The following is a 26,529-nucleotide window of genomic DNA, read 5'->3' on the forward strand; positions in this document are numbered from 1 at the left end:
TCTGCCCGCAGGCAGACACCGCGCTCTCCGTGTGACAGGACCAGCACTTCTGTCAATACAAATAACTCCTTCCATAGTTCCCAGCAGTGCTGCTTCTCCCGTTGCATAGACAGAAGCTCGTGGCCGTCCCTGGAAAGCTGTCTTAGTCCAGTCTGAGTTCCCTTTATTATCCCTGGGAGTAAGAACCCAGCGTACAGCAAAGGGACCTACAGCTCCAAAGAAAAGGTCTTGATCCCTTTATGGTCTGCGGGACAATGAATGCAGGAGGGGGCCTCTCTCTGCATCACCAGTTCTTGAAAAAAAAACCACACCCCTGCTTTCAGGCTTTCTTCTTCAATCTGTACAGCGACCTGGCTGTTTGAGAAATTTTTGTCAGGGGCCGTGGCCCGGGAGGCCCCTGCAGTTATTTCCCCGCGCAGGCTGCCCCAGGCCACACTGGTACGTTTTCATTCTCTTGTTGCCCGCCTCGGAGAGAGGTGTGTGCCACTGAGGGATGAGGCAGCCACAGCCCTCTGGGTTGTGCAGGAATGTCAGGGGAGAAAGGGCTCTTGTGTCCCCGGGTTCCCTTGCACCTGTCCTGCTGCTTCCTGCACCCCCAGAGCAGAAACCAGTGCTGCCCAGCGGGAGCCTGCTGGGAGCCAGGCAGGAGCCAAAGGGCTCAGTACAGGGGGGCTGGGACCTCCCGGGGAAAGGCCGAGCAGCAGAGGAATTATTTCACCAGAAAGGGTCTGCTCCTGGGGAGTAAGTCACAGGTCGCGTGTCAGACCACAAGTGAGCGAGTTGCTTTTGCTTGTCCTTCCTGCAGCCCCTTCAGCATGGAAAAACCAGTGACGGGGGAATGGTGCATGTAACGTGTTTGTTGAAGATTTTATTGTCTGACACAAAGTCTTTGTTGTACATACCACTAATGGTTGCTTTTTGCTGGTTTTGCCTTCAAAATCTCTGTCCTGGCACGTGAACAGCAAGTCTTGATTATATTTCTTGGCTTACCAGGGGTAACTCAGCCTGGTCAATAATAACGTACACTGCTCACAAGGATTTTAATCTGTTTGTACTTAGAAGTTCAGGATCCTGTAGGCTTCATTAGCTGAAGTTCTCATGGTGTCTTTGAAACCAGTGGAGTTTCAGTGAAAGTGGATTATCTGAAGATCTTTGTAGGGTTACTAGTCATTCACTGGTTTGCACAGAACAGGGCGAAGTTACAGTTAGACTGGCTTTCCCCTCCCGCCCGGGAAGAACAGGTTCTGTCAGCACAGAGCCTTCCGCAGGGACCCCAGTGAGGGGGGACCCTCCTTTTCTGTCATTCTGGAGCGTGTGCCTCGTCCGGTTCAGGGGGGACATGCCAGCGTCTGCCAGCTGGGGCCTGAGCTTGGTGTCTCCAGGATCAAAGGCAGCTGGTGGCCCTGGGTGACCGGCGCCTCCACCCAGGTGTCAGAATGTGCGTGGGAAGGCTCCTGCCCCCCCGCCTCCACGGGCTCCTTCCCGCTCCCTGTGACCACAGCTACAATGGACGTGGCCCTTGTGCACCGTGAGGAGGGGAATCGTGCTCCTTTCTTGCAGGTTTGCCTGGGAGGAGCCTTCCCCGTCCCCGCCCTCTGCTGCGACACACGGCGTGCAGAGCACTTCTCCGTTGTTCTGCAGCTCTCCTTGCTTTTGGTTCATTTGTGCATTACCAAAAGTTATCAAATTCCTATTATCTGGATCTCCTAATCCTTGGATGTTATTCTTAGCTACGTTCAAGTTTCATCATTATGTCCCTTTTCATCCTTAAAGATTTAATTGAAAGAGTCCTCAGCTAATTTGGTGTAGTTCTTTTCGAAGCAGGCTTATTACTTTAAGCACCGGCAAGGGAGCTGATTTTTCTTTGGGAAAATCTCATTAAGGCTTCAGCATTCCAGTCTGGAAGACGTTTCCAACATCAGCCCCTTCGCCCCCGCGGAGCCAGTGGGAGCCTGTAGGATCCGAAGGGCAGCGCCGTGCCCTCTCCTTCCTCGCCTCCAGGTTCCCGTGGGACGTGCAGCGACGAGGCACCGCTGGGCAAGCGGGGGAAGGTCTGGCACTGACGGCTGCGGGGGGTGCCAGACACCGGCCGTGACTTCGGCCAGTGGAGCCTTCGCACAGCTTGGCTGGGGGGGCTGCAGCCTCCGGCGGGCGTCCACCCGACCGCACCTGGGCTGCTTTTACGGGATAACAGGGGACACCTTGCTGATAACACTTCAGAGCCTCTTTACTGGTTTCCTGGGCCTGCTCGGAGCAAGCGTTGCAATACAAGCCTTTCTGTCTTGAAACAAGCTATACCAATTTTAATTTATATTTTTCAGTAGAGGAAAAATCAGTTTCAGGCAGATGCTTGGCGTGAAATGTGTCAACTCGTACAAATAATCCTTGGTAACATTTTACACAAAATTTAAAAGCTTGAGCACGGACAGAATGAGGACACGTGGTGCTACAAATCGACCTCAGCCCGCATTCCCAGCGAGCGGACTGGGCTCAGGTGCCCGGCTCCGCAGGGGAGGTGCCGGGGCTGAGCTCCTCCGCTCCATGCTCCGAGGGGCTCTCGGGCCCTGACTGCACACGGTAGCAAAATGACTCCTCTTCTGCTCCGCGGATCCTCCGAGCCCCCGGGGAGTGTGTGAGAACGGGCTGCGGGGCTGCCCCCCTCCCCGCCCGCCTCTGATAACATCTGTGCCTCCCAGCCTATGGGGACTGCTGCCTGGGTCTGATTTTCTGTAAGCAAACAAACAAGAATTCTTGCAGCCTTTGTCTGTCAAAAATAATCCTTCTGATTGAAATTATTCTCACAAATCCCTGTATCCTTCCAATTATTATTTGCCTGGCAGTCAGATGTGAGCAGTTAAAAGCTTGTATTATGCTGCTTCTCTTTTCCTCGGGTTGTGAAATAACCTGGCTCCACCTGCTGCATGTATCATTATAACATATCACTTAAGAAAATAATTGTAATATGCAAAAATGCTTCATTAGTTACAGCAGGTAGAGTTCAGCGCCTGTGGCTACAGACTGCCCCATTTTTTTATCTATAAAGAAAAATAGTTTAAGGCCACCACTGTAGATCACTGATGTATTGTGTCTTCTTGCACAGCAAAGCAAGAATCTTAAATGCAATGAACATCTCCTCCTGTTTCTAGATTTTTCAGGCAATATCTGTAAAATTTTATTTATTTCTATTTCTCTGACCAACAAAACACATTTTTTCTTATAGAAACTTCAAGGCTACAAAATCAAGCATCAGACTTGAGAAACAACAAAATTAAGACTGTTTGTACCACCTTGGTTTGGGCAACCAATATCAGGATTTTTTTTTTTTCCCCTCACTTTTTTCCCTGAGTCTCAGGCTCCCCACTCTGACCCAGTGTAGATCTGTAGTGACCTGTCCTACTTGATCTCCGGCTCTCAGCAGCTTTGCCCAGTTACTCCCAGGCTCCCGCCAGTCTCTCGAATGCTCTCAGCCCTCTCCTGGCTTCAGCTCCCATTTATTTATCCCCCGAGGCAGCTCCCTCCCTCTGCTCTTTTCTCCCTAATGGATACAGGTTTTTGCTCTTAGAATTCAAATCAGGCTGTTCTATTGTTATTATTGTTGTTATTATTTCTACTACTACATTTTTATGTTACTCTTATTATTCTATGACTATTTTACTATCATTATTTTTTGTTATTTTATTATTACAGCTGCCCTGAACTGTTAAGCCTCTCTACTCATCCTTGGACAGGGAATAGTGCTGCTCCGCTCTGGTTTTGACTCCGAGTCATGATGAATAAACCAATGCATTGAAGGTCATCGTCCAAAAAGATTGTTACCCAGGTTAGTATTAAGAAGGTTGGAAATATTTTCCCAAACTTTTTTGTGTATGTTTATAGCATAACTTAAACAGATCTTTAAAACAAGGATTTACTACAGAAATGTAGTGACAGTGAAAAATAAATCCTGGTAAGTTTTTGAACTGAGAAATACATATAATCTCTTCAGGATATAGTTTCATCTAAGCAAGTCAAAGTTTTCTAGTGAAAAGTTTTTTCATTCGATTTTACATTCTTCTGAAAATGTCCTTGTTGTTGTAAAATTCCTGACCAGTTCTGCCTTTTGCTCTGAAACAGTGAAACCATGTTGTCCTCGTCCTTGGGTCAGAAGTTGGCCCAAGTCTTGTCTGAGAACTTTTCTGAAAGGCAGAGCCTTTGTATCACTGGCCTTCGTACCTCCTCTGTTACTGTAGTTTTTAGGATCATCCAGTTCTCTGAATATTATTTTGATCCTTCTCGTTGCTGATGGTGTTTCCCCATCCTGCCTCACCATGAACCTCTATCTTTTGTGTGAGGTTGTTAGCTGGTCCTCTGGGCGTTCCAGTCATGATTTCACCCTCATTAATCTTTTCATAGATGATTTTAAAATAAACTTTGATGGCGAGTCAGCTTTGTCTAAAGGCAACTGTTTCTTTGTGTGTTGCTGTTTATCATTTAAATAGGAATGAACTGGGTTTTCACAGGCGTGGTCTATATCCACAGATTGAAAAATTGCACAGGATAATTATCAAGGAGCTTGTGCAGCAGTGTGGGAATTCTCCTTCCGTAGTGCTTTAACAAAGTAATGTTGTTATAACAGAAAGTACACACGGTGTGAGAGAAACCTTGGGGAACATCTGTATTTTGGGACTAGAGCAGCCAGTGCCCACATTCCACTGCTCCAGAGCTGAACAAGCCTCCAGTCCCCAGCGTTTTGCCCAGAATGTCCTCAGGTTTCTATTAAATTAAATCTGTTCTTGCTATTGATGAGCACTGAGTTAAGTACTGATGAGAGGAAGAACTGACAGCAACCTGAACACCCTCCTACTGACTTGTTCAGCACAGAGTCATCAAGTGCATAATATTAATGAACTGTCTGTCTGAATCTGCAGCTCTAAGAAATGAATCAGATGAAGTGAGGACAAGCTGTGATCCCCTCGGTCAAGTTCACCTCTGTGCAGACAACTCACAGGTCACAGGGATTTGATTTGATGAATAGATTAATTATTTATTTTTACACAGAACTCGGATAGAGTTTTCTGAACCATAGGATGGGCTCAGCATAAAAATGGCTTCAACAGATAAAAAATACCATCTTCCTCCCTGCCCTTCTCTGTCTTTGTCTCAGGTTGCAAATTCTTTGGAGCGAGGTTGTGTCTCGCTCTTAGGCTCCCCGTGCCTGACAGTTGTACTAAGCTAGAATATGGTTTTTGTGAGGAGGTGTTTTCAATAACTCTTACACTCTTTCCTTCATAGTATTGACTACAGAGTTTAATTGATAATACGAGGTTGTAAATTTGGCACAGCCTCTACAGACTTCAGTAATGCTTCCCTGTTCCAGAGCACTGCTGTTCATTATGGGGCAAAGTCTCTGTTGGAGAGTTTTGAAATAAAACCCAACAAATACATGTAGCTTTTAGCACTGCACTTAATATTATAGTATCTGTTTTACTGACAAACCTGAAGTTATCGTTATAAATTGGCTATGTTGTATAATTTGTAAATGTGTTGGGATTAATGAGTTGGCCCAGAGTGCAAACTATATTAATATATGAATTCTGTGAATTTTAGTCCACTTTTCCCTGGCGCTCTGCTGTTTAATAGCATTAATTTGCCTGTCTCCGGTTTTTTTTGCTTAGATTTAACTCCAAACCTCTTTGTGTGAATAAAACTCCTACACTGTTACCAGACTTAGATAAACCTATATAGATCTTAATTGCTGTTTTGGTGATGCACCACACGCTCTGCCTGGAAAGCTTCTGCTGCCTTTGGGTGATCTCTGCTTGCTTCTGTAGCTTCTCACTCTATTACTTTTACTGTTTTCATCATGAATATCTGAAAAGTATTTGTAGGAAACCAAACATCTTTTTTCCTTAAGACTTTTTTTTTTAAAGAACATAGAAGTATTCTGCCTATGCTAAAATAGTTTTCCCAGCTGTTGCTGCCTCCCAGCCCTGACAGCGCCAGGGGATGGTGCTTGGACATCCCTCCCGAGCGACCGCATCCTCTGCGCTGTGTGAATTCCACTGCAAAGGAAGGGACAGAAATCCTTCATAGTTTGTCATTTAAATCTCCTGCTCTAGACTGGTGTAAACCAAAATATTGTTACCCCTGACAATGTGTCTAGCTCTCACTTAACCCAGGGAAGAGCCACTTCAGCTGGCTGACGTGTACCTCGTGCTCTCTACTTCAAGGTCTTTCCCAACCCAGGCGACTCTGGGAGTCTGTGACCGTGCGTGAGGTGGGTGTTGTGTCACCAGCTCACCCCCGGGCTCTGACGGTGGTTCTGTGATTTTCCCTCCTTCCAGGCAAGTAAGAAAATGTAGTGGGACAGAGGCAAGGACGAGAAGCCCCGAGCGAGCGCTGGGACGAGGGCCCCCGGGCGGGACTCCCCTCCCTGCCGCGCGGCCTCACCATGTCCAAGAAGGGCTCCAGCAGCCGGGCCAGGGGGGAGAAGCCGGACGCCTTGGCCGCCTTGCAGGCTGCCAACGAAGAGCTCAGGGCCAAGCTCACCGACATCCAGATAGAGCTCCAGCAAGAAAAGAGTAAGGTGTGCATCTTTTCCTTTCCTTGCCCAATTTATTAAAACAAAGCTAGTCTGTTGTTTCTGACCGCTAACCGCTCTTTGCCCCGCTCGTAGCTGACTCCTACAAACTGCCACAGTAAATCAGAGTGCACGCACCTGGAGCTCGCCCTCTGTGGGAGACAAGAGGCAAGCCCTTTCCTGCAGATTTTTAAATAGTTCTTGTATTTATAATGTGCATATGGACAAAAGATCTCAGAGACTGAGGGTGCTTTGGAGTCGCGGCTCTCGTGGCAAAGCCGGGCACTGAGGGTGCCAGTCCCTGGGCAGGCAGGGCTCGGCTCGCTCCTGCCCGCCAGGCAGAAAGGAAACTGAAAAATCGCCTTGCTAAATGCCAGCAAAAGGTCTGGAAAAACAAACCAGCTCAAAACAGGTGGTGTAAGCGTGGGGGTGGGCTGAAAGTTGTCCAAGTCCTTTGTTTCTCTTACTACAACTTTTCCTAGTAAATATTTACCTATTTCTGAGGATGGCTACATCGAGGGGTTTGAATGCAATTTTGTGTTAGTCAGAAATTCTCTTTGCTGGTTCTTCTCTTTCATATTTACACTCATTTCATTCAGCTTTTATGCTCAAAATCCTCAAAACTGGCTGTTTACAGTTTCCAGATGTACAGTAGCAGGCCTCAGCTCTGCCCTCTGCTCTGATGGCCACAGCTGAAGGAGCCACAGTTTCAGCCCGAGCCTTTGCGGGGGCAGCGGTCGATGCGCCTCCAGCCTCCATTTAAGAGCTCTCAGCCACAGCCTTCAGGCACTGCTCGGTGAGGGCACATAAAATTTGTCTGCTCTTCACTGATCCCCCAGTTAGTTCCTACTGATAAACTCTGGGGATTTTTTGGTTCCAGAACGTTAATAGAGACATGCATTACCATGCAGGGACAGAATCGGCACTTTTCCATTAATTTGCATCGTTATTAGGCATTGTAGACCATGACTCCAATTTTTAGGGAAGCTTTTAAGGGTATGTGTAGATAGATAAATAGAACATTTATTAATCCTTTTGCTGTGAAGCAGCATTTGCAGTTTTAAGACTGAGGACCCTGTTTTCCTTCTCCCTGTCCTCCCCAGCCACTTCTCATCATGGCTTCTTTTGAGTTTATGGCATGGATTTCAACTGAAATGTCATTTGACCCTTCTGTGGTCAGAAGGAGTTAGTTATTTGTACTGAATAATTCATCACTTAAAAAGCATCTGATAAAATGCGGTAAAATGCAGCACAAAGCAGTAGCTTGCACAGAGCTTTCTACGCCCTGCATGCGCACGTGTGCGCGGTGCAGGCCGGCTCTGTGTGCCTGAGCGTGCCAGCGTGACGGCCTGGCACCTGACTCCTCAGCCCTTCTCTTGGGGATGTGGTGTGAGAGCTTCTGCAGATACCCAGCTGAAAACTAACGGAAGGACTCAGGCTTGCACCACAAGATCCTGGCTGGTTCCTGAGGGGGTGTGATCTTAAACGTGAGTCTGTTTCTGGCACCTACGTCACGCGCGTTGGCCTCGTCTCGGCGCATACGCTGCCTGTAGTGTTTGGGTGTGCATGGTTAGTTCACCTGGATTTCATGCTGCTTGGGTAGATTTATGACATTTATTTATATTGTATTAACTCATGCTTTTTAGGGCACTGAATTGGCCAAATTAAAGACTCCATAGCATTGCAAGGGACTATTATTTATTTATAAAAATAGAATACGATGCTAAAATCAGCATTGGTGCCGGCTTTCATGCTCAATATCAATAATTTGCAAAATTATAATGATACATTTTTGTTTCTCTTTTTCTAAATATGTGGATATTTCCACTTATGCATGTTTCCAGTGAAAGAAAGGTCTTTTCTACAAATTTGTCAGGGTTGTTCTTATTTTCACAAGTTACTTTTTTCTTAGAAGACTGCTCAAAGTTCTCTGTAACGTCACCGTTTTTTCTTTACACCTGCACTATTTGGTTCCACAGTGTTCTTGTTTGTGAGGCAGACTCTGACATATCATTAGCGAGGAAACCTTATTGTGTCAACTGAGGAAGAAATATGCATCTTTACTGAACAGAATCAACTGGAACATTTTTCCCAGTAAACACTTCAGTGATTAAATACAACGGAGGGAATATCCACTTCTTAATTTTAGCATTTAAATATGTGCACAGGCTGTTCTCATAGACATTCTAGAGCAGAAAAGACAGAGCGAACAGACGTGCACTCTCCGACTCAGAGTAAACCTGCCCAGGGGAGAGGGTCAGCTCCGCAAGCACGGCAAACGCTGCTGCAGGTAGCGCTGGGCACGTCTCCTAGAGCAGTCCCTGCCACGCCAATAACCTGGGGGGTCACGTTCCCCCGAAGAGACGTGAGTAGCCCCGAAAATGGCTGCTGAGCGATTGCCAGCCCTGGCGGCTCTCGGCGTGGGGCACAGGTGTGGCCCCCCCGGCAGGGACAGTCACTAGTGCCGCGGGCAGAGGAGGGGCGAGCGCGCGGGGCGTCAGTGCCCAAGTGCAGGGGCAGAGCTGCGGCCGCCTGGGCAGCAGGCGGCATCCCGAGGGCTCTAGCCATCCTCCCCGTTGGGTTGGGTTGTGTGGAGCTGCCGCAGCTGTAGTGGTGACAGGGGGGCACCCGCCAGCACTTCTGCAGAGAGGAAGGGTCTGTCCGGGCCAAGGCAGGGCCTGCCCGGAGTGCCTGTGTGGGTCTAGAACAATCTTTACAATGCCGAATCCTCGCGGCTGCATTGCTGATGATCCCCACAGGTATCTCAAACCTCGAGTCCAATGGCAGCTGTGAAGCGCATTGGAAGTATTTGCCTTAAATTGTAAAAAGCCTTTTCTCTGTGAAAATGTTGTGCGGGGGTTTGTAACGTCTCTTTTCTTCACATGAAATGCGTCAAGAGAGGAAATCGCTCTTTTGTTAAGTCTACAGCATGAAGGCTGTGTGGCAGAGCTCGGTGACCCTAGTTTTACCTGGAAACCCCTTAAAAAGGGACCTTTAATATGTAATGAAGTATTAGATCATAAAGAATAAACAAAATGCCTAATGTGTAGGTCTACGTGTGGTAATACGGCCTCACCAGGTTGGGCTTTCACTCTAAGGCACAGACAGACAGCATTAAGGTCTAGTACTGTAAAGTGACCTGTACTGTTTTTAAATAATACAGTGGTTTATATTAATAACTTTGTTGATTGAAAATACTTTACTTTTTTCATTTTCCTTGTAGGTCAGCAAGTTGGAAAGAGAGAAAAATCAGGAGGTTAAGCAGATCAAAGAGCACGAACAGCATAAAAGTACAGTGGTGGTAACAGAGCTCAAAGTCAAACTTCATGAAGAGAAAATGAAGGAGCTTCAAGCTGTTCGAGAAGCACTTTTGAGACAGCATGAAGCTGAACTGCTTAGAGTAATAAAAATTAAAGATAATGAAATCCAGAGGCTACAGACCCTTCTCAATGCTGTACGTGATGGGGCTCCTGACAAGGTGAAGACAGTGCTGTTCACAGAGGCAAAGGAGGAGGCCAAGAAGGGGTTTGAGGTTGAGAAAATAAAAATGCAGCAAGAAATTTCAGAGCTGAAGGGAGCTAAGAAACAAGTGGAAGAGGCTTTAACTATGGTCATCCAAGCTGACAAAATTAAAGCAGCGGAGATAAGGAGTGTGTATCACCTGCATCAAGAGGAAATCAGCAGAATTAAGAGGGAGTGTGAGAGAGAAATTCGTAGACTGGTACGTGTTGCTATCTGCATCTGTGTTTTTTCTAACGCTTATGATATTGATAGCAAGTAAATGAAAGTTCAGTGCTGGACTCAGAGGGGTGGGTAAGGACGGGCATTCACACTTCTGGAGCTTGCTCCACGTCTGGTTTACATTTACTAGTAGCCATGTCAAAATGTTTTTTAAAAACCATTAGGATGGTTTGTAAGGAACTTTTTTTCCATGTCAGTGTCTATTAATACTGTTCACATTCCAGACATCAGGAAGGAGGTTTGGGTTACTAACTGGTTTGGGGAACTCTACAAATCAGTTACGTTTCTTGGCCCATGCCTCGGTTTCCCCACCATTTCTTCCTTGCTGATCCACCCTGGTCGCTCCTTTTCCCTGCCTTTGCTGGTTCCTAAAAATATCCCATAATGAGCTGTACACAGTCGCTAGGGCTCTTTCTTCTGCATCCCATAGTGAGTCCCACACCCGTGGGCAGTGCCCCCCGCCAGGCGTTCAGGAGGGAGCTCTCGCCGTGCCCCTCCTTGGTGCCTTTCCCCCGGCCAGGTGCTGGTGCTCCTCCTCCAGCAGCCCCACGGGCGGGGGCTCAGCGAGTCCCCCCGCACGCCCACCCGAGCCCCTCTGAGCAGCCCTCGGCTGCCTAATGGGAGCGTTTCAGTGGGGGGGCAACAGTCGGAGTCTCAAAGGCGATCGCTGCGTGCTGATGGCTTCCCAGCGCTCCCCCCGCGCGTTTGGGAACGCGCTGGCGAGGTTGAAGGGGCTCGTGTTGCTTGGAAAAGGGGAGAGCTCCCGCCGGGAGGGAGCTCCTCCGGGGGGGAAGTCCCTGCGGGAGAGCCGCGCAGGCCACCGGCGCTTCCCGGGCTTTAGGCTGATTTCTCCACCACCGCCTCGGGCCTTGGGAGTCCCAGGGCCCGGTGAGCACGCAGCTGATTTGCAGGCCCGTACCCTTCACTGCTGCCGCCTTTCCCAGGGCACGGGAACAGCCGGAACACCCATCCTGTCACCACGCGTCTTTTGGGTCTTGTATTTATTTGAAGTCACCGTCTTTTTGTGTTTGCCAGGCTTTTTTATAGCGTGCAGTGTCTCAGTATAAACTCATCCACGTCTCTTCTAAGTCACTATCCCTTGGCTATTATCCAAATCCTAAAGAAAACACATAAAACCGCACGATCAGCTCGCGGACTGGCCCCACGTCAGAGCATGGCGGCGTAGCCACGCTTCGGCAAGCGCCTGCAGAGCCCACGTGCCACAGGTTGTGCAGCATTGACCGCGGCCCACACGCCCCGCGCTGCTCCCTTGGGCCCTGAGTGTTACGTGCCCTTTATTCAGCTGCCCCTTCCCTCAGACTTTAGGTTGTTAAGGTTTTTTTCCCCTTCATAGATTATTTTATTTTTATGAAGAGGATATTAAAAGAATTTATCACCAGCCGATCTATCAATACTGTTCAGATATCCTGCAGTGTAAGTACTTTCTCGTCTAAACATACATTACTAGATGCATTGATTTAATACATCGGGATGAAAGGATGGCTAATGTACATCCTAAATAAACTTGCTGCATTACGTGGCAAGTCCACGCTAATGGCCTCTAATGTAGAAGCTATAAAATAAATTATGTCCTTAGTTATAAGGAATAGAGTGGTTTGATGTTATGTTTTCTAAATTGCCTTCTAAAATCTAACTTTTTTTTCAGTCCTGCTTGAAAAAATCAGATTATCTTCTAACTGTACTAATTAAATTACATGATGCCATTGTCTTACCAGGCCCTGAGTGCTTCCTGCATGACTCGCAGTACTCTCAGCTCCACTGACCATAATTGATTTCCGTGGGAGCTGTTGCCTCCCGCCACCCCGCAGGGGAGGGCCCTGGCGTGCTGGGGTGCCATGGCTGGTGCCACGTTGTAGGATAAAAGCTCTCCTCTCTAGGAAAACGAGGCAGTTCTCAAAACACTTAAAACTATTCCTGAAAACCAGTGCATTTTTCCCTTTTTAAGATAGGAGCCATCAATAACGTACACTCATTGAGCCCCACCGGGGCTGCAGTGAGACAGGGAGGAATGCAGAATAGTCTGACGTGAGCAGGTCTGTCCGTCAGCAGAGATGGGGCTGCACCTCCCGTGGCAGACATCCAGCCCGGAACTGTTGGTGGATTCACATCAGGGTTTGAAAAACTCCGTGATTCATGTACGATGCATTATTTAGTCATTGTAATCAAGGGCAGAAGTAACCTTCAAGCAAATTACAATTTCACGCCTAGAAAAATACTGCTTTTTTTTGTTTAGTCAGAATAGAGAAACGCAAGTGGTACTCATTCATGTTTTGCTTGGCAATGATGTGAAGCCCTTTAACGTAATTTTTTTGAAGTTATCTCTGATAATACTTTCTCATTTCCGAGGCTTAGCTTATGGAAAATACTTCCCATGCATAGTCAAACAAAGACTGTTTGGAAAAGGTGAGTTAGTACTAATCCGTTATTCTCCTTTCAAATTAAAACTAGGGTTTCTTCTTCACTGGGCAGACAGGAATACATTTGTTGATGTCTCACTTTAGACTCTTGGAAGAATGTTAGATGGCCTTTAAAGGAACAGATGCGGTAAGAAGATACAACATTATTCAAAAAGGAACTGTACAGCCATCAAATTTACTTCAAGCAAATTGGAGTTTATTTTGGTCTCCAGCATCATCCTCTTTTGTCAGATTTTGCCAGGGGAGATGCAGGGTGTATATGCTGAGGCGTTCAAAATAACCAGAACCTTCCCGTTTTCTTGACTTGCTGCAACTTTGAAGCTGAGTTGTCGCTTCAAGGCAAACCCAGCGCCTGTGGGTGAACTTTGTCCTCCCCGCGCTTCTGAGGGGAATTCTTGCATTTTTTTGCTGAGTGCTGTGCCCATCTCCAGCAGCAAAACTAAAGCCAAAATGTTCTTCTAGTCAAGAGGAGACTTTCAAATGCAACTGCAAGCCGGGTCGTCCCCAGCTCGCGCTCTTGTGCCAAGGGGTGTTTGCAGGGACCCGGCCGACCCGGCCGGAGCAGACAGGCTGTTGCTGTCGGGGTGTGATACCGGCAGTAGGTTTGCGCTGGAGGCACGCAGAGGCTTGCAGGTTGTAACAGCTAACAAGGAGTGATCTCTCTTTAGAAACAGTCCCCACTTAGTGTTTACCAAACACAAATTCTAGCTGTTTGCTCGAGGTATTTTTCAGGTGCCAGGGTAACTTGCTTGCTGCTGCCGATGGCCCTGGACCGATCCCATACAGCAGGGCTGAGCGTCTGGCAGTGCTGTGAGCAGCTCAGGAAAGGAAATAACGTGTTTTGCAAGAGGGTACATTCAAATTATTCTGGCCCCAGGGTTTCTGTTCGCGCATATGGCTTGTGCTGTTTGTGTCTGTAAAGTCTGAGTGTGATGCTCTCCAGAGAAGCACAACCCAGGGAAGCTGTCCCTGGCTCAGAAGCTTAAGAAATGTTAATGGGAAAGATGAAAGTCCCTTGCAGATGGTAACAAGTATGGCAACGACCTTCTTTCTACAGAATTTCTAATTTTAGTAAACTTTTTTTAAATTTTAATGTGTGCATTTTGAAACAGTTTAAAATGCTACACGAATGTTTTTAATTACATTTGTAAGGTTTCCCACTAATAACAGCACACCCTGTGTGGGTGTGTGCACATCCAGGGAAAACAGCCCTTCAGCCAGGAGAGTTCCCTGAGATTAACTGGCCTTGAATTTGGTTAAGGGGGACTAAAATTCAGTGCAGCAAAGAGCATTTAAATTGTACTTAACTGTAGATCGATCAGAAAGGAGAAGTGCTGAACAGCAACAGCCACTGCAGCCTCCCTTCCTCCTGCCTCTTTTATAAGGGAGCTAAAACAGGAATCAGAAAAACTGAAGAAGTGAGAGTTGCTAGAGACTGGAAAGTGTTTATTTTCATTTTAAGATAAACTTTAGTTGATGGTGACTACCAAAAGGTTTAATAGTCTGCTCTAATGCCTCACGTACAACCACTGTACGTTGAGATCCCCATGGCTTCCTCGTGGGAGCGCAGCACCGTGGACGAGGCTCTGAACCGCGGTGTTTACAGACACTGCCCTGGGATCTCTTAGGCAGTGGTAAATCAGTGAAGATGCCACATGAAAAGTGTAGGAGCTGGCTTTTAAATATTAATTTTATTGGTGATTGATTTAGTCTTTTCCTTTTTATTCCCTTATGTGGTGGAAAATTACCATATTTGGTTTTATGAAGGTATCTCAGCAGTCATCCTGTAGTGAAAGGTAGACAAATTACTCAAGGTGAATAATTCCTTCTTGCACATGTGGATTTTTTTCATCATTTGTGGTTTGAACCTCATTTACAGCAGTGTTTCTTCCAACCGAACTGGGACTACTGAAGGATTTTGTTGTATACTCAGCTATGCAACATTGCTCCTACATTTTGGAGGATCAATAAATCTCCTAGGTCTGGGTTGTTCCTTTGCGTTTTACAATCCAGTTTTTAGAAAACATTTTTCTGCACAATCCTAAACAAGACCTCTGCTCTCTTCTGTGCTGTAACTGTGGTGGTGTGGTGCCACAACACACCTAACACGGGGCTTGGGGCTCCCGAACGGCTGGAGGCGCTTTGGAACCCTTGGCACTGGATGTAGGTTCTGCTTCCTGCAGTGGGGTCTGAGGCAGCACCCGCTTCGGTTTATGGTGTCCAGTGACACGGCCCTGAGCGGGTCCGGAGCGCCAGGGAGGCCTGATGGCCACTTGAAGGTGGAGCAAAGGAGGGGAATGCAAAATCAGGCAAGTGTGGGAAAAATCTTTGAATCTTTCTTCATTTCTACAATTATTTCTCCCATCCAATGTACTTTACTCAGCCGGGCGGCTCCTGGGGCCCCGTCCTGGGGCAGCCAGAGGAGCGGCCCTGGGCGGCACGGGCCTGCCCCTGGCTGGTGCTCCAGGGTGTCAACTGCCTGGACACGGGCGTAGGACATTGACTGCGGGAGGGACCAGCATTTCCTGTTTGGTTAAGTATAACTGGACTTAATCAGCCTGAAATAGAACTGTTCTTTGGCCAAACGTAGCAGAATCACACTGCAGAATGAAGGTTTTGGTAAGGCTACCGCACGCGTCTGTGTTTAACTGAGAACATGCTATGTCATCTTCTCTCGAGTCTGATGATTTGGCAAGGTTACTGGCACAGCGGTCATGCCCTGCTGACAGTGATCACCTTTTGATGAGGATGAACTCTGGAAGGCGATGGGAGAGGAGGACGTTCCTGGGCGATGCTGGGGGGTTTGTCCCACGGCCGCGGGGCCGCAGCTCCTGCTGTGCTGCAGGACAGCGGGATGAGGGCTGTGCCCGACGGCCCCCGGGCTGGAAGGGCTGCCTCGTTGCTTCAGAAGAAGCAATGGGATAGCAACATGTTTCTTCAAATATCATCTCATGATGACTCTTCAAACCCCAGGCAGCCTTCAGGATTCATAGACTAGAGTGGATTTTCACCTTGCAGCTGAGCCAAGCTGAGCTCGAGGCCACCAAAGCCCCCGGCCATGCTCCCGGCAGCACCTGCCCCCCCACCTCTCCTGCCCTGGCCACGGACACACAGAGGGAGCCAGTCCAGTGAGCTGCCTCAGCAGCAAATTAACCATCAAAGTGAAGAAGAAGTTTTCCCAAACTTTGGGAGGTAGAGGCAGGTTTGCTCCTGTGCCACAGCTGAGCTGCAGTGAGGAGTTCTTCTCCTGGGGAGCCGCCGCCCGTTGCGGTGCCTCTGGCAGCAGCACGTGGGGATGGCACAAGCGCTGCGAGAGGCGTTTTGCTCCTGTGAAAATCCATCAGGTACTTCGCCATGTGCAGCTTACCGCTGCACTACAGGTTGTGATGTATATTGTAACAAGCTGGTAGAGTAGTGTGAGGGGATCACACTTTGTGTTTTGGTTTTCATCTGTACTGAATTAGAGAGAATTCTCCTGGGTTGAAAGAGAAGCAATCCCAGCCTGCTCCTGTCTTGGATCAGCGGCTCCCGTTGCAGCGGGGGGAGCCCCGCGGGTGTGGGGCCGCAGCGCTGTGTGGCAGAGGTGTGTGACCACAGTAGCGGGTTTGAATGCCCTGAGTTGGGAACGCTGACAAGGCAGCAGTGTCTCCCTGCAGGAGTGCTGCCGCCACCCCCCTGGGCTATCTGTAAAACACAAATTGTAGCTGGTGTGGTATCGGAACACCAGCTCAAATGACTCTTGCAGAGTATTGGGAAAAAAAACAGTTCACATAATCTGGCTGGCTGTTGCTGGGGAGTAACGTACACCCCCAGGACAAAGGGGCAATTGCATGTATTTCCTTGAGAGCCTTAAGGAAAACAAGAGGAAAACGGCAAGGGCAGGTGAAGGTGAGCAGCACAGCAGGTGGGGCAGCCCTTCCCTCCTGCCAGCCTGCGTGGCTGAACCCCATCTCCCGGGGGTGATCCTGTCCCAGAGTCACCTCAGTTGGAAAAGCCCTCGCAGCTCCTCCAGCCCAACCATGACCCTCCCCCTGACCGTTCCCAACTCCCCCAGATCCCTCAGCGCTGGCTCAGCCCGACTCTTCAACCCCTCCAGGGATCCCGGGGACTCCCCCCTGCCCTGGGCAGCCCATTCCAACGCCCAACAGCCCCTTCTGCACAGAAATCCTTCCTCAGAGCCAGCCTGACCCTGCCCTGGGCAGCTTGAGGCCATTCCCTCGGGGCCTGGCGCTGGGGCCTTGGCTCCAGAGACTCATCCCCCCTCTCTGCCCCCTCCTGGCAGGGAGTTGCAGAGGGCCAGGAGGTCTCCCCTCAGCCTCCTCTGCTCCAGACTGAACCCCCCCAGTTCCCCCAGCCGCTCCCCAGCAGACCTGTGCTCCAGACCCTGCACCAGCTCCGTTGCCCTTCTCTGGCCACGCTCGAGTCATTCAATGGCCTTTTTGGGGTGAGGGGCCCAAAACTGAACCCCCTCAGCAAGGGGCGGCCTCCCCAGTGCCGAGCCCAGGGCTCAGACCCCTTCCCTGTCCCTGCTGGCCACGCCAGTGCTGACACAAGTCTCCTCTCACCCGGGCTCTCTGCTGCCCGCCCAGGTGATGGGCCGAGCAGTTGGGTCCCCCCTGCTCTGGAGGGCAACTGGCTCTCACCCCCCCCCAGCTCTGGGAGCTTCACGGGCGGGTTTCTGGGGCGTGCACCCGCACTCCTGTGGCTCGGCAGAGCTGCAGAGGCCCCCAGGAACATCCCAAGGAGAAATTTCCCAACCAGGGAACCTACGTGTGGATTTTACCGTCAGGATGGAAATTATCCATTTAAAGAGAATCACACGGCTTCAAACCAGCTGCATGTCAGACCGTGACAGGCGTTGCGTGGGGCGGGAACAGCAAATTCAACTTTGCATGGGATTCTGTTGGCGTGATTGGCATCAGCTGTGCTCATGGGCTGGTTATTAATTAGCGCTCCCACATAAATATTCATCCCGAGTGGAGGCAGCCTGCCGGAGGACGGGGGGAACACCCAGGGCCCCTCTCAGGCGGTTGGCCGCGGCGCTGCCCCGCGCTGCCGGGGTCGGGAGCCCTCGGACCCGCCGTGGGGAGGGCGAGTCCCGCCGGCCCCGCGCCCTCCGCAGAATGAGGCCGGGGTGTGCGACCGCCTGCGGGGGTGTGCCCGGGGACCAGCACCAACTCCAGTGAGTTGCAAGTTCTTTCTCGTCTTTACGTTTTCTGAATGTCGCTAACGCTAGGGAGAAATGTGCTCAATAATATTTTTCAGTGAAATGCTTCCCTGGGTTTGTTTCCCTGCAGCGCTGCTGGTTAACAATGGGCTGCAACCATCGGGCTGTTATGCATCTTTCATGAACATGAATTTAATCATATGAGGGGAAATGTGAATAGGGATGATTCCTTTGTTGTTTATGAAGATGTTATGTTTAGGTTGTTTTCTGGAAAACAAAACATTAGTGAAATACTGTGAAATATTTTGTGTTCAGTTTCTTTGTTGCTCCTCATTTAAAATGTTGTCTGTGTTATTCCATGTCTTTGTTTTCATACAAATAGGGATCAACTACCCAATATTCTGATATTTTAAATAATCATTTTAATAATCATACCTTTCATTTATACATCCATTTAGATTTCTGCCTGATTAGTTATTTAGCAGAAGGGCTTCAGTGGGCATCTCTGTTTCTCAGAGTTACTGGACTGTTGCCTTAATGCAAATTGTTAAAAGTGCCTTTAGTAAAATGGCACCCAAAGTACATTTGATTTGCTCCATTTTACTAAAAGAATCTAAATTTTGCTTAACCTTGAAACACAGTTTCCACGCAGGTTTTTGGGAGTTGCCCTACGTTGTCTTTTGGCAAGGGCTGGCTCTTCCCCGGGGATGGTGGGGGATCTCCCTGGGTCTGTAGCTCGGGGCGGCCACGTCCTCCCTCCGGCCACGTTGGCTCTCACCTACAGCTGGGGCTGGAACCACGTGCGAGGGCGATGGGGTGCTGGTCACGGGGTGGTGACGATGAGGTGACGGTGCACCTCACCTGGCCTGGGTCCCGACACCGCCTCCGCGCTGTGCAGTGGAGGGACGTGGTGCCCCAACCCACCGTGTCCTCTCCCACATGATTTATGTCACAGCTGGAAGCTGTACCCACCCCTCCACCCAACCGCACCTCGTGGAAGTCATTTCCCAGGGCCATCGCTGGGCATGTGTGAGCGGCCGTCACTGGCTTTTTCCCTGGGTGGGCCATTTTTGAAGTTACTGGAAACAAAGTACTTTGATCTGTTAATTCACAATGTCATTTTTTTCCAGGTTTACAGAAAAAGGTGTCAAAGATAAAAGTATCAAAAACTGTTTTCACAAGGCAAAATGTTCTTATTTCAAGCAGGTCACCTTTTAAAAACTGATCACTTAAATGAAAAGTGTAAAGTCTCAAAAACCTATATGGTGTCTGAAACCAGATCAATGGCCATTTTAGGGGATGTATCTGATTTCTTTCTTGTCATTAGCTGTAAGCACATTTGGCAGCCCTGTGGCATGTGAGTGTAATTAATACTTTATATTCCTGTATAATGTATAAGCGTGCAACCCAGCTGGGAAGAGCCTGTGATTCTGCTGCGGTGCTGTACATCACCCAGGCACAGAAGAAGATTCCGGGCTGTGCGCAGTGATTTTTGGTGACGAGGCAGGGCACAGGCCATCCTCGTTTTAACCCTAAACACACTCCAAGGCTCTGATCCCAGCATGAGCCCCCAGCCCGCAGCGTGAGCCACCCCTCTGGCCCCCAGCACTCCGCATGGGTGGATGGGGCTCAGCTCCACGGCTCGGGAGGCCTTAATTCCACATGAGCATTCAGAAAAAAAATACAGAAAATATTCCTGGAGCACCTGCAAATTCAACGTGCCTGACCCCACAGCGATGAGCTCCCTAACCTCAGCGGGAACAGCACGGAAAAATAGGAAGGAAGAGAATTGGAGACAGCTGGGCATTTGTCATTTAAGCACTTAATGATTTTGCATAATATTTATTATGCATAAGCAAAACTTGTCATGGAAAGGGGATAATTAAACAAATTGCTCACATGGGAGACTTGGAAAAATCATTTTAAAAATGAATATTCCTTTTATATTCTGAAAAGTAAAAGGTTTTAATATTTTTCATTTAAAACTATGAATCCAAATTTTCAAAAGATGATGTCCAAGCAAAATGCTGCAAAATCATTAAAATGTTTGAGTGAACTCATCCAAATTGTGATATGAATATTAGGTTTTACATATTTGTTAAGAAATAGTACTAAAAATATGGGCTATTTCCCAATCACTCTAATTACAAAAATTCCTGTTGAAAAAAGAGGTTTTCTTCTGGGTAGCCCCCAGGGGAAGAGTAACATTCCTGGGCTGGTAAAGTGACTCAGTTCGTGTGTTCACTGTCAAATACTTGTTGTGTTCTATCTCCAAGAGGCGCTGCTGTACTTTCCGTGTGGAGGGTGTCGGCGCTGTGCGACTGTTCTCTGGCCGCGTTTGGGGGCGTAAGATGCTGTTGTTGTCGAGCCGCTGCCTGCCTGTGTGATTGTGTTCTGTTCTCCTTGTAGATGGAGGAGATTAAGTTTAAAGACAGAGCAGTCTACGTGCTGGAGAGAGAGTTAGGGGTTCAAGCCGGGCATGCTCAGAGACTGCAGCTCCAAAAGGAGGCTTTAGATGAACAACTTTCCCAGATCAAAGAGTCTGATCGGCATCTGAGCAGCCCCAAGCGGGAACTTCCTTATGCAAGTGGTGCAGGAGACGCTTCAGATCATTCGGGAAGCCCCGTAAGCACTTTCACGTGGTTTCACCTAAACGAACGAGCAGAGTGACAAAAAGGCACCAAGTGACAGAATCTTGATGAGGGCACCCTCGAGCAACAGCTTTCCCATAGCCGTGCAGGGGGAACCCCGAGGCACCGGTTTCTTGCTCTCATTCGTTAGACAAACCTTTAAGCCTCAAAATCAAACCTCGTTATGGGAGAGCTTTTGCTTTTTCTGTCGTTTTGTTTTCTGGTTTGTTTGGTTTGGTTTCGTTAGCAGGGTGAAATTTTTCTGTTCTTTTTCTCTTCCTTTTCCTCACTGTTCCATACTTCTGCCACCTCCTTAATTTGACAGTTTGACACGATTTTGCCAACAAATGATGCAAATGCATTTCTGACCAAGTAATGTATGTGTGCTAGCTCTTGGAACTGCTAACAACGTGTTTAGTGAGCAGATGGACAAGGCCACTTTGCAGAGGGAAACGGGGAAGGTAACGGGGGGAAATCCCGCCGCCCTCCTGGAACGCCGCTGCTAGCTCGGGTTCTCGTGCTGCTAAGTGCTCTCGCTTTCAGCGCACCAGAAAGTCAATTAAACACCCGCTAACCTGTTCTCTGTCTTTTCTACAGTGCACTATCCAGAACGTTAAATTTTAATCACCCTTTCACAATGGCTTTTTTTTAATGTAACTCTGGCACCTTTCTGCTTTTGCCTTAATTTGCTCATATTAAAACCCCCTCAGTTAACTGACCTCAGGTATCTGACGTGTGCAGATCTTCTTCATTGCCAATTCTCATCAAGATTTCTTTTGCAACAGCCTTAATTTCCTCAATAGAAGTGTAAATACTGATACATGAGCAAACCAATCGATTTTATTCTTTGCCCCAAGCCTCTCCTGCACCTGTTGAATGAGGAACCCTAGACCTCCCAGAAGTGCCACCAGCACTACGGACACTAATTCGCTTGTTTCGATTTGTATTTCACTTCTGCCAAACATCAGAACAAGTCCTAGAGAAGGGGAAAACATTTCTAAATGGATGTAACTTCTCTCTGATTCTGAATAAGAACGCATCTACCTATATTTCTATTTGTTTATAATTCGATTTAAGCATTTTCACTCGGATAAAGTGTTACCCCTTGGCTTTACGAGTGACCCTGTAGAACCCAATAAGGGCCACAGCTTTACAGAGGAAGAGCTTATGCAATGGTGTGATTGCATGGATTTTCCCCAGTTGGACTTCAGTATTTTTAATACCATTTTCCATAACAAAGGCCTCAGAGTGGGTGATGTGTCTGAAGCACTCAGTTCAACAGTGGCATACATTGGAAACATTGCCTTAATTTTTGATATTTTCTTTTCTATTTCCAAGTTTACCATTTGTGACTTTGTATTTGCATATACATACTTCTGCATTTGCATACTTTGTTACATTTTCACTCCTGACTTTCCGTTGGTCTCATCCTGCAGCTTTCAGGGGTCAGTTAGGTTACGTAGGTTACACTCTGCCCTGTAATGTTTTGAAGTGGTTGGATTTGGGATAAGAAAAAGTTTGAGCTTTGAAAAGTATTGATATTGCCTGTAGCCTTATGCACAGTTATTTGCAGTTGATCTTTGTTTTAGGAACAGCAGTTGGATGAAAAGGATGCGCGGCGTTTCCAACTGAAAATCGCTGAGCTGAGTGCCATCATCAGGAAGCTGGAGGACCGGAACGCGCTGCTGTCGGAGGAGAGAAACGAGCTGGTGAGGGCGGCGGCGAGGCGCGGCGGTGGCTGCTCGTGGGCGCGCTGTCCTGGCGGTGCCTCGCCCCCAGAATTCCCAGATACCTTCTCCTGTGCCAGTCAGAAATCATTGCAGGAGTATCTGGCTCCTCCTTACGCGCTGTATTTGGTACTATGCCACATCGCATTCGTCTCTGAATTTTTCAGGTGGCATTAACCAGAATTATTTTTATCTATTTTGAAAAATACAAACATTCCCCACATGGTACACTTGTTGCACAGATTGAATGCCTCATGAAGGAGGAATGGTCTGCTTCCCCATGGAAAATGCCCAGGTTTTGATAGATTCTGCTTTGTATTAGGAGAAAATATTGATAGTGTCGTAGTTAGAGAAAATTATTCATATATTTGAGGAAAAATAACAACTCCAGAGGTGTTCGTTCTCTCTTAATCTTTCAGTTAAAACGTCTTAGAGAAGCTGAAAGTCAGTATAAGCCCATTTTGGACAAAAATAAACGCCTTAGTAGGAAGAATGAAGAATTGTCACATGCCTTACGTCGAATGGAAAATAAATTGAAATTTGTAACGCAAGAAAATATAGCAATGGTAAGTGTCTGTATGCTCAGAGAGAACGTGTAATTTAGCGCTTACAGGGCTGGCGGAGTCAGGCATTGTCCCAGACTTGCAACTTCAGTAGGAATCTTTCCCCTTTCCAGTGCTCGCTGAGATGTTCTGCGGTGCACTACGGAGTGGTTTGTGGCTAGAACATGTTTTGTTTTACACGGAATCTTTTGGTTTAGCTTTAAAAAAAAATAGTTCTGAAGAAAAGTTGAGAACAGTCAGTGTGAGGTTAATGGTTGGACTAGATGGTCTTGAAGGTCTTTTCCAAGTGAGATGATTTTGTGATTCTGTGAAGAGGTGGTGAGCTTGGACTGGGAGACTGTTCAATCACCAGCTGCTCAGCTTCGACCTGAGCACAGATCGCCCCACTTCACCTTGGACTTTTGTACCAGAGACACCTCACAGTCCCTCAGAAATGTGCACTTCCCTTTTTTCCCAGTGGAATATTGCTAGTAGGCACTAGCTGGCAGCACGTAGCCGTGGCACTGCATGAGTGCAGCAGGGCTGAGCTCCTCCCCACAGGTTGGAAATGCTGAGAGCATCCCGCAGAGAAGTGGTGGTGGCCCCAGCTCTCTGAATTCGTTATGCTGCAGGGAAAGCTGCACAGCTCTGGGCAGAACCAAAGAGGAGGTGCAGCTGAGCGGCTGCTGGCCCCCGTCTTTGGGGTGGTGGCCCCCCGTGCCCGCTGCCCTCCCTGGTGACCCCAGCTTCCCGCAGCAGCCTGAGGCGCAGGAACAGCCGCATGTCTGCAGTCTGGCTCAGCAAAAGCGAAGCAGGCTAGCTGCCAGGAGGGCTGTTAGAGGGGATGCAGGAAGGGTCGGGTACTGACTGACCTTGGGCAAAGCCTGATGGCTCCTCTTCTGCCCTGGGGGTTTCTTTCAGAGGCAGAGAGCTGGAACCATCAGGAGACCAAGCTCTTTAAATGACCTTGACCACAGCCAGGAAGAAAGAGAAGTTGATTTCCTGAGACTACAAGTTATTGAACAGCAAAATATCATTGATGAGCTCTCCAAGGTGAGGTACAGTTCTGCCGCTCTCATGCAGGGTCGACTAAGGCCATAGCAGGAGGGTTAAACAAGGGGTGCTCGGGGTTCTGTGAGCTCAGGGCACAGCGGGCGTCAGTGGGACGGGGGAGTGTTTCTGTGATTGCTAGAAATTGTACTGAATGTAAGTGATCTGTGCAATAGTATTTGGGAAAATCCTTTCAATCTACACTGCACTCGCATGAGAGAACCATTGCAGCACGTCCAGTAGATACGGTGGTGGCTGGATCCTGCCCCTGCCAGAGGAAATGTCAGAGCTCCTCGAGCTGGAGACAGCACCAGGGCTAGAGATTGCTGAGTACAGGGAGGGTCTTCTCCAACGTTGGGTTTGGGCTTTTGCTTCTTGGTTAATAGAAACAAAAATATGGAAACAGAAAATACTGAAATCATAATACTCCAGAAAATACCGTCTTTTGCATTTTTTTGTTGTTTCTTTCTTTAAGTCTGCACCCTTACTGACGTTATCTCACTCTTCTTCATTAGACACTGGAAACTGCTGGCTATGTGAAGAGTGTCATGGTAAGAGTGACGTTAACTTCATCCTCATCTTCGTATGCTTTAAATTGCTGTTCATGAAAAGCACGTAGGGTGTAATAGTGTTTATTGTCACTTACAGCTCCATTCAGGCACCAAGCTAACAGTGTTTTTCTAAGCATAGATGTTGTCAAAGGCCATTTCTGCAGTTGTTCACCAGAGAAACATGTAGTGCTAGTGGAGAGGGAAGCTCAGGTGAGAGAGGAAAGATTTTTTTTGTCACCACTAGGATGACCCCAGAGGCAAAAGGCAGCGTGGTCACTCTGTCCTGATGACCAACAGCGAGTGTCCCCCATCTCTGGAATTGCATATTTTTCAGAGTCTGATGAAGGCATGGCTGTTTCATTTTGAGGCAGTGGCCAGCATTGATGTTACTATTTCTTGACTGCCCAATGACTGCTAGTACTGACATAGTTAATTTAAATAACAGCTCTCTGAAAACAGCTAACGTGTGTATCTGATTCTTTCAGGAACGGGATAAACTGTTAAGGTATAGGAAGCAAAGGAAAAAAATGACAAGAATTCCTAAGGTAAAAAAAATAAAGCTCGTGTCCTGACATGCTGATGGGGATGCTGCTTCCCGGGGTGCTCTGTGCGCCTCGGAGCCACGGGGGGGAACGTTCTCCAGGGTCTGCAGACGGGTCCTGATCTTAAATTTGGGTTGTGTAGCAGGGACGTTCGTAGCCTGTGTCGGGGTGTTCAGACAAGATCTGGTAGGGGTGGGGGAACCGTCTGCACACTCTGTGTGTGCCCCGAGCGATCCCCTGGGACTTCAGTGGCGTGTGACGGTCTTAACATGAGACAGATTTCATGAATTAACACATCTCAAAATGATCTTTTAATGGCACTGCCTGGAAACATATGTAGGTTGTAAATAATTCATTATGGAGTTTAGTAACATGCAAAAATTGCTGGTTACAAGAAGCAACGGTTAGAGCTCAGGGAAAAAAGAAATGTTAGTTAATGAATGCTTGGCAGGATGTTAATATAAATATTAGTGCTGTAACAACATCGTAAGGTAAATGTCAGGGACCTGAGAGCGAGCTGTGTTCGACGTGTGACGACTTAAAGTGGCGCCGGAGCTAATGAATCTATAAATGAGGAATTGCTGTGGATGTGAGAGAACTCCTTGACTCCCATCCTCCTGCAAATGGGAACCGAGCCTTTCAAAGAGAGTTAGGTTTTGTCTCCTTCGAAAGTTATCCACGGCAAATTAAAACAAAAACCAAAATCTATAAATGTTTTTGCAAATCAACAGTTAAAAATACTTCAGAACTGTGTTTGAAATGTCTTCGTTGACTTTCAAACTTTTAAGAGTAAATCTTTCTTTACCCCCACTACCCTCACTCTTTTAAACAGAAAGCAGCTTTGAGTGCAAAAATTGATTTCTTTAAACTGTAAAGACATCGCTGTGGTGCATAACTTCACATTTTCGACTAGAACGTTTCTTGCAAATCTTAACCTTCCGTGTGCGAGTTGCGGTAGTGACAGGGGGGACGTTGTGACAACAAGGGAATAACAAAGACATTTTGATGCACAAGTCCCACCTCTCGCTGTGGTGAACACACAAGGCAGCAAAAATGGGGCCCTGCTGGCTCGAGAATCGGGGGGAAACGCATGGAAAAGGGGCAGGGGCTCTGAGGTGCACACTGTGACACCCAACAGCAAACAGGGCAGCGCAGGGCTTGCAGTAAGTTTCAGCTGTCAGAGCACTGTCACGGGGTGAGAACACTTCGTGTGTAGACACTGTAAAGAGCAGGAGCAGTTTTTGCCAGAGCAGCAGCGGGGTCCCAGCAGCCGGCCCGCGGCTCCCCGGGGTGAGCATGTGCCCGCTGGAAGGGTGCAGAGCTGAGCTCGGGCCCGAGGGCGCCGCTGCCCCCCAGGCCGTGGGGCACGGCCGCGCCGCTCACCCCTTCTCTCTGCCAGAAGCCGGTGGTGGAGACGTTTTTCGGCTACGATGAAGAAGCTTCCTTGGAGTCTGACGGGTCCTCTATCTCATACCAAACTGACCGGACAGATCAAACCCCTTGCACTCCTGAAGATGACTTGGAAGAGGTATTCATCAAAAGCTATGTCTTACTCTGTTTTGAAACCTCGCTGATAATTCTT

General features: G+C 48.1%; 1 protein-coding gene across 28 annotated transcripts in view; it reads left to right on the top strand.

The window, feature by feature from the left end:
- The window catches only part of JAKMIP3 (Janus kinase and microtubule interacting protein 3), a 92,868-nt gene that overhangs the window by 34,061 nt on the left and 32,278 nt on the right, over nt 1-26,529 (top strand). For 14 of the 28 annotated variants that reach the window (XM_074907987.1, XM_074907991.1, XM_074907986.1 and 11 more), the window contains 10 exons: nt 3,688-3,820; nt 6,324-6,565; nt 9,783-10,280; nt 20,315-20,530; nt 22,125-22,244; nt 22,682-22,828; nt 23,726-23,857; nt 24,370-24,405; nt 24,891-24,950; nt 26,347-26,475. In XM_074907987.1, coding sequence (XP_074764088.1) covers nt 6,431-6,565; nt 9,783-10,280; nt 20,315-20,530; nt 22,125-22,244; nt 22,682-22,828; nt 23,726-23,857; nt 24,370-24,405; nt 24,891-24,950; nt 26,347-26,475 — 1,473 coding nt within the window. In that variant the 5' untranslated portion in view covers nt 3,688-3,820; nt 6,324-6,430. The remainder of the gene's footprint in view (nt 1-3,687; nt 3,821-6,323; nt 6,566-9,782; nt 10,281-20,314; nt 20,531-22,124; nt 22,245-22,681; nt 22,829-23,725; nt 23,858-24,369; nt 24,406-24,890; nt 24,951-26,346; nt 26,476-26,529) is intronic. The other 14 variants (XM_074908003.1, XM_074908012.1, XM_074908013.1 and 11 more) reach the window with 7 other exon arrangements.

Source organism: Athene noctua, chromosome 5 (genome assembly GCF_965140245.1).
Source record: "Athene noctua chromosome 5, bAthNoc1.hap1.1, whole genome shotgun sequence".
NCBI lineage: Eukaryota > Metazoa > Chordata > Aves > Strigiformes > Strigidae > Athene > Athene noctua.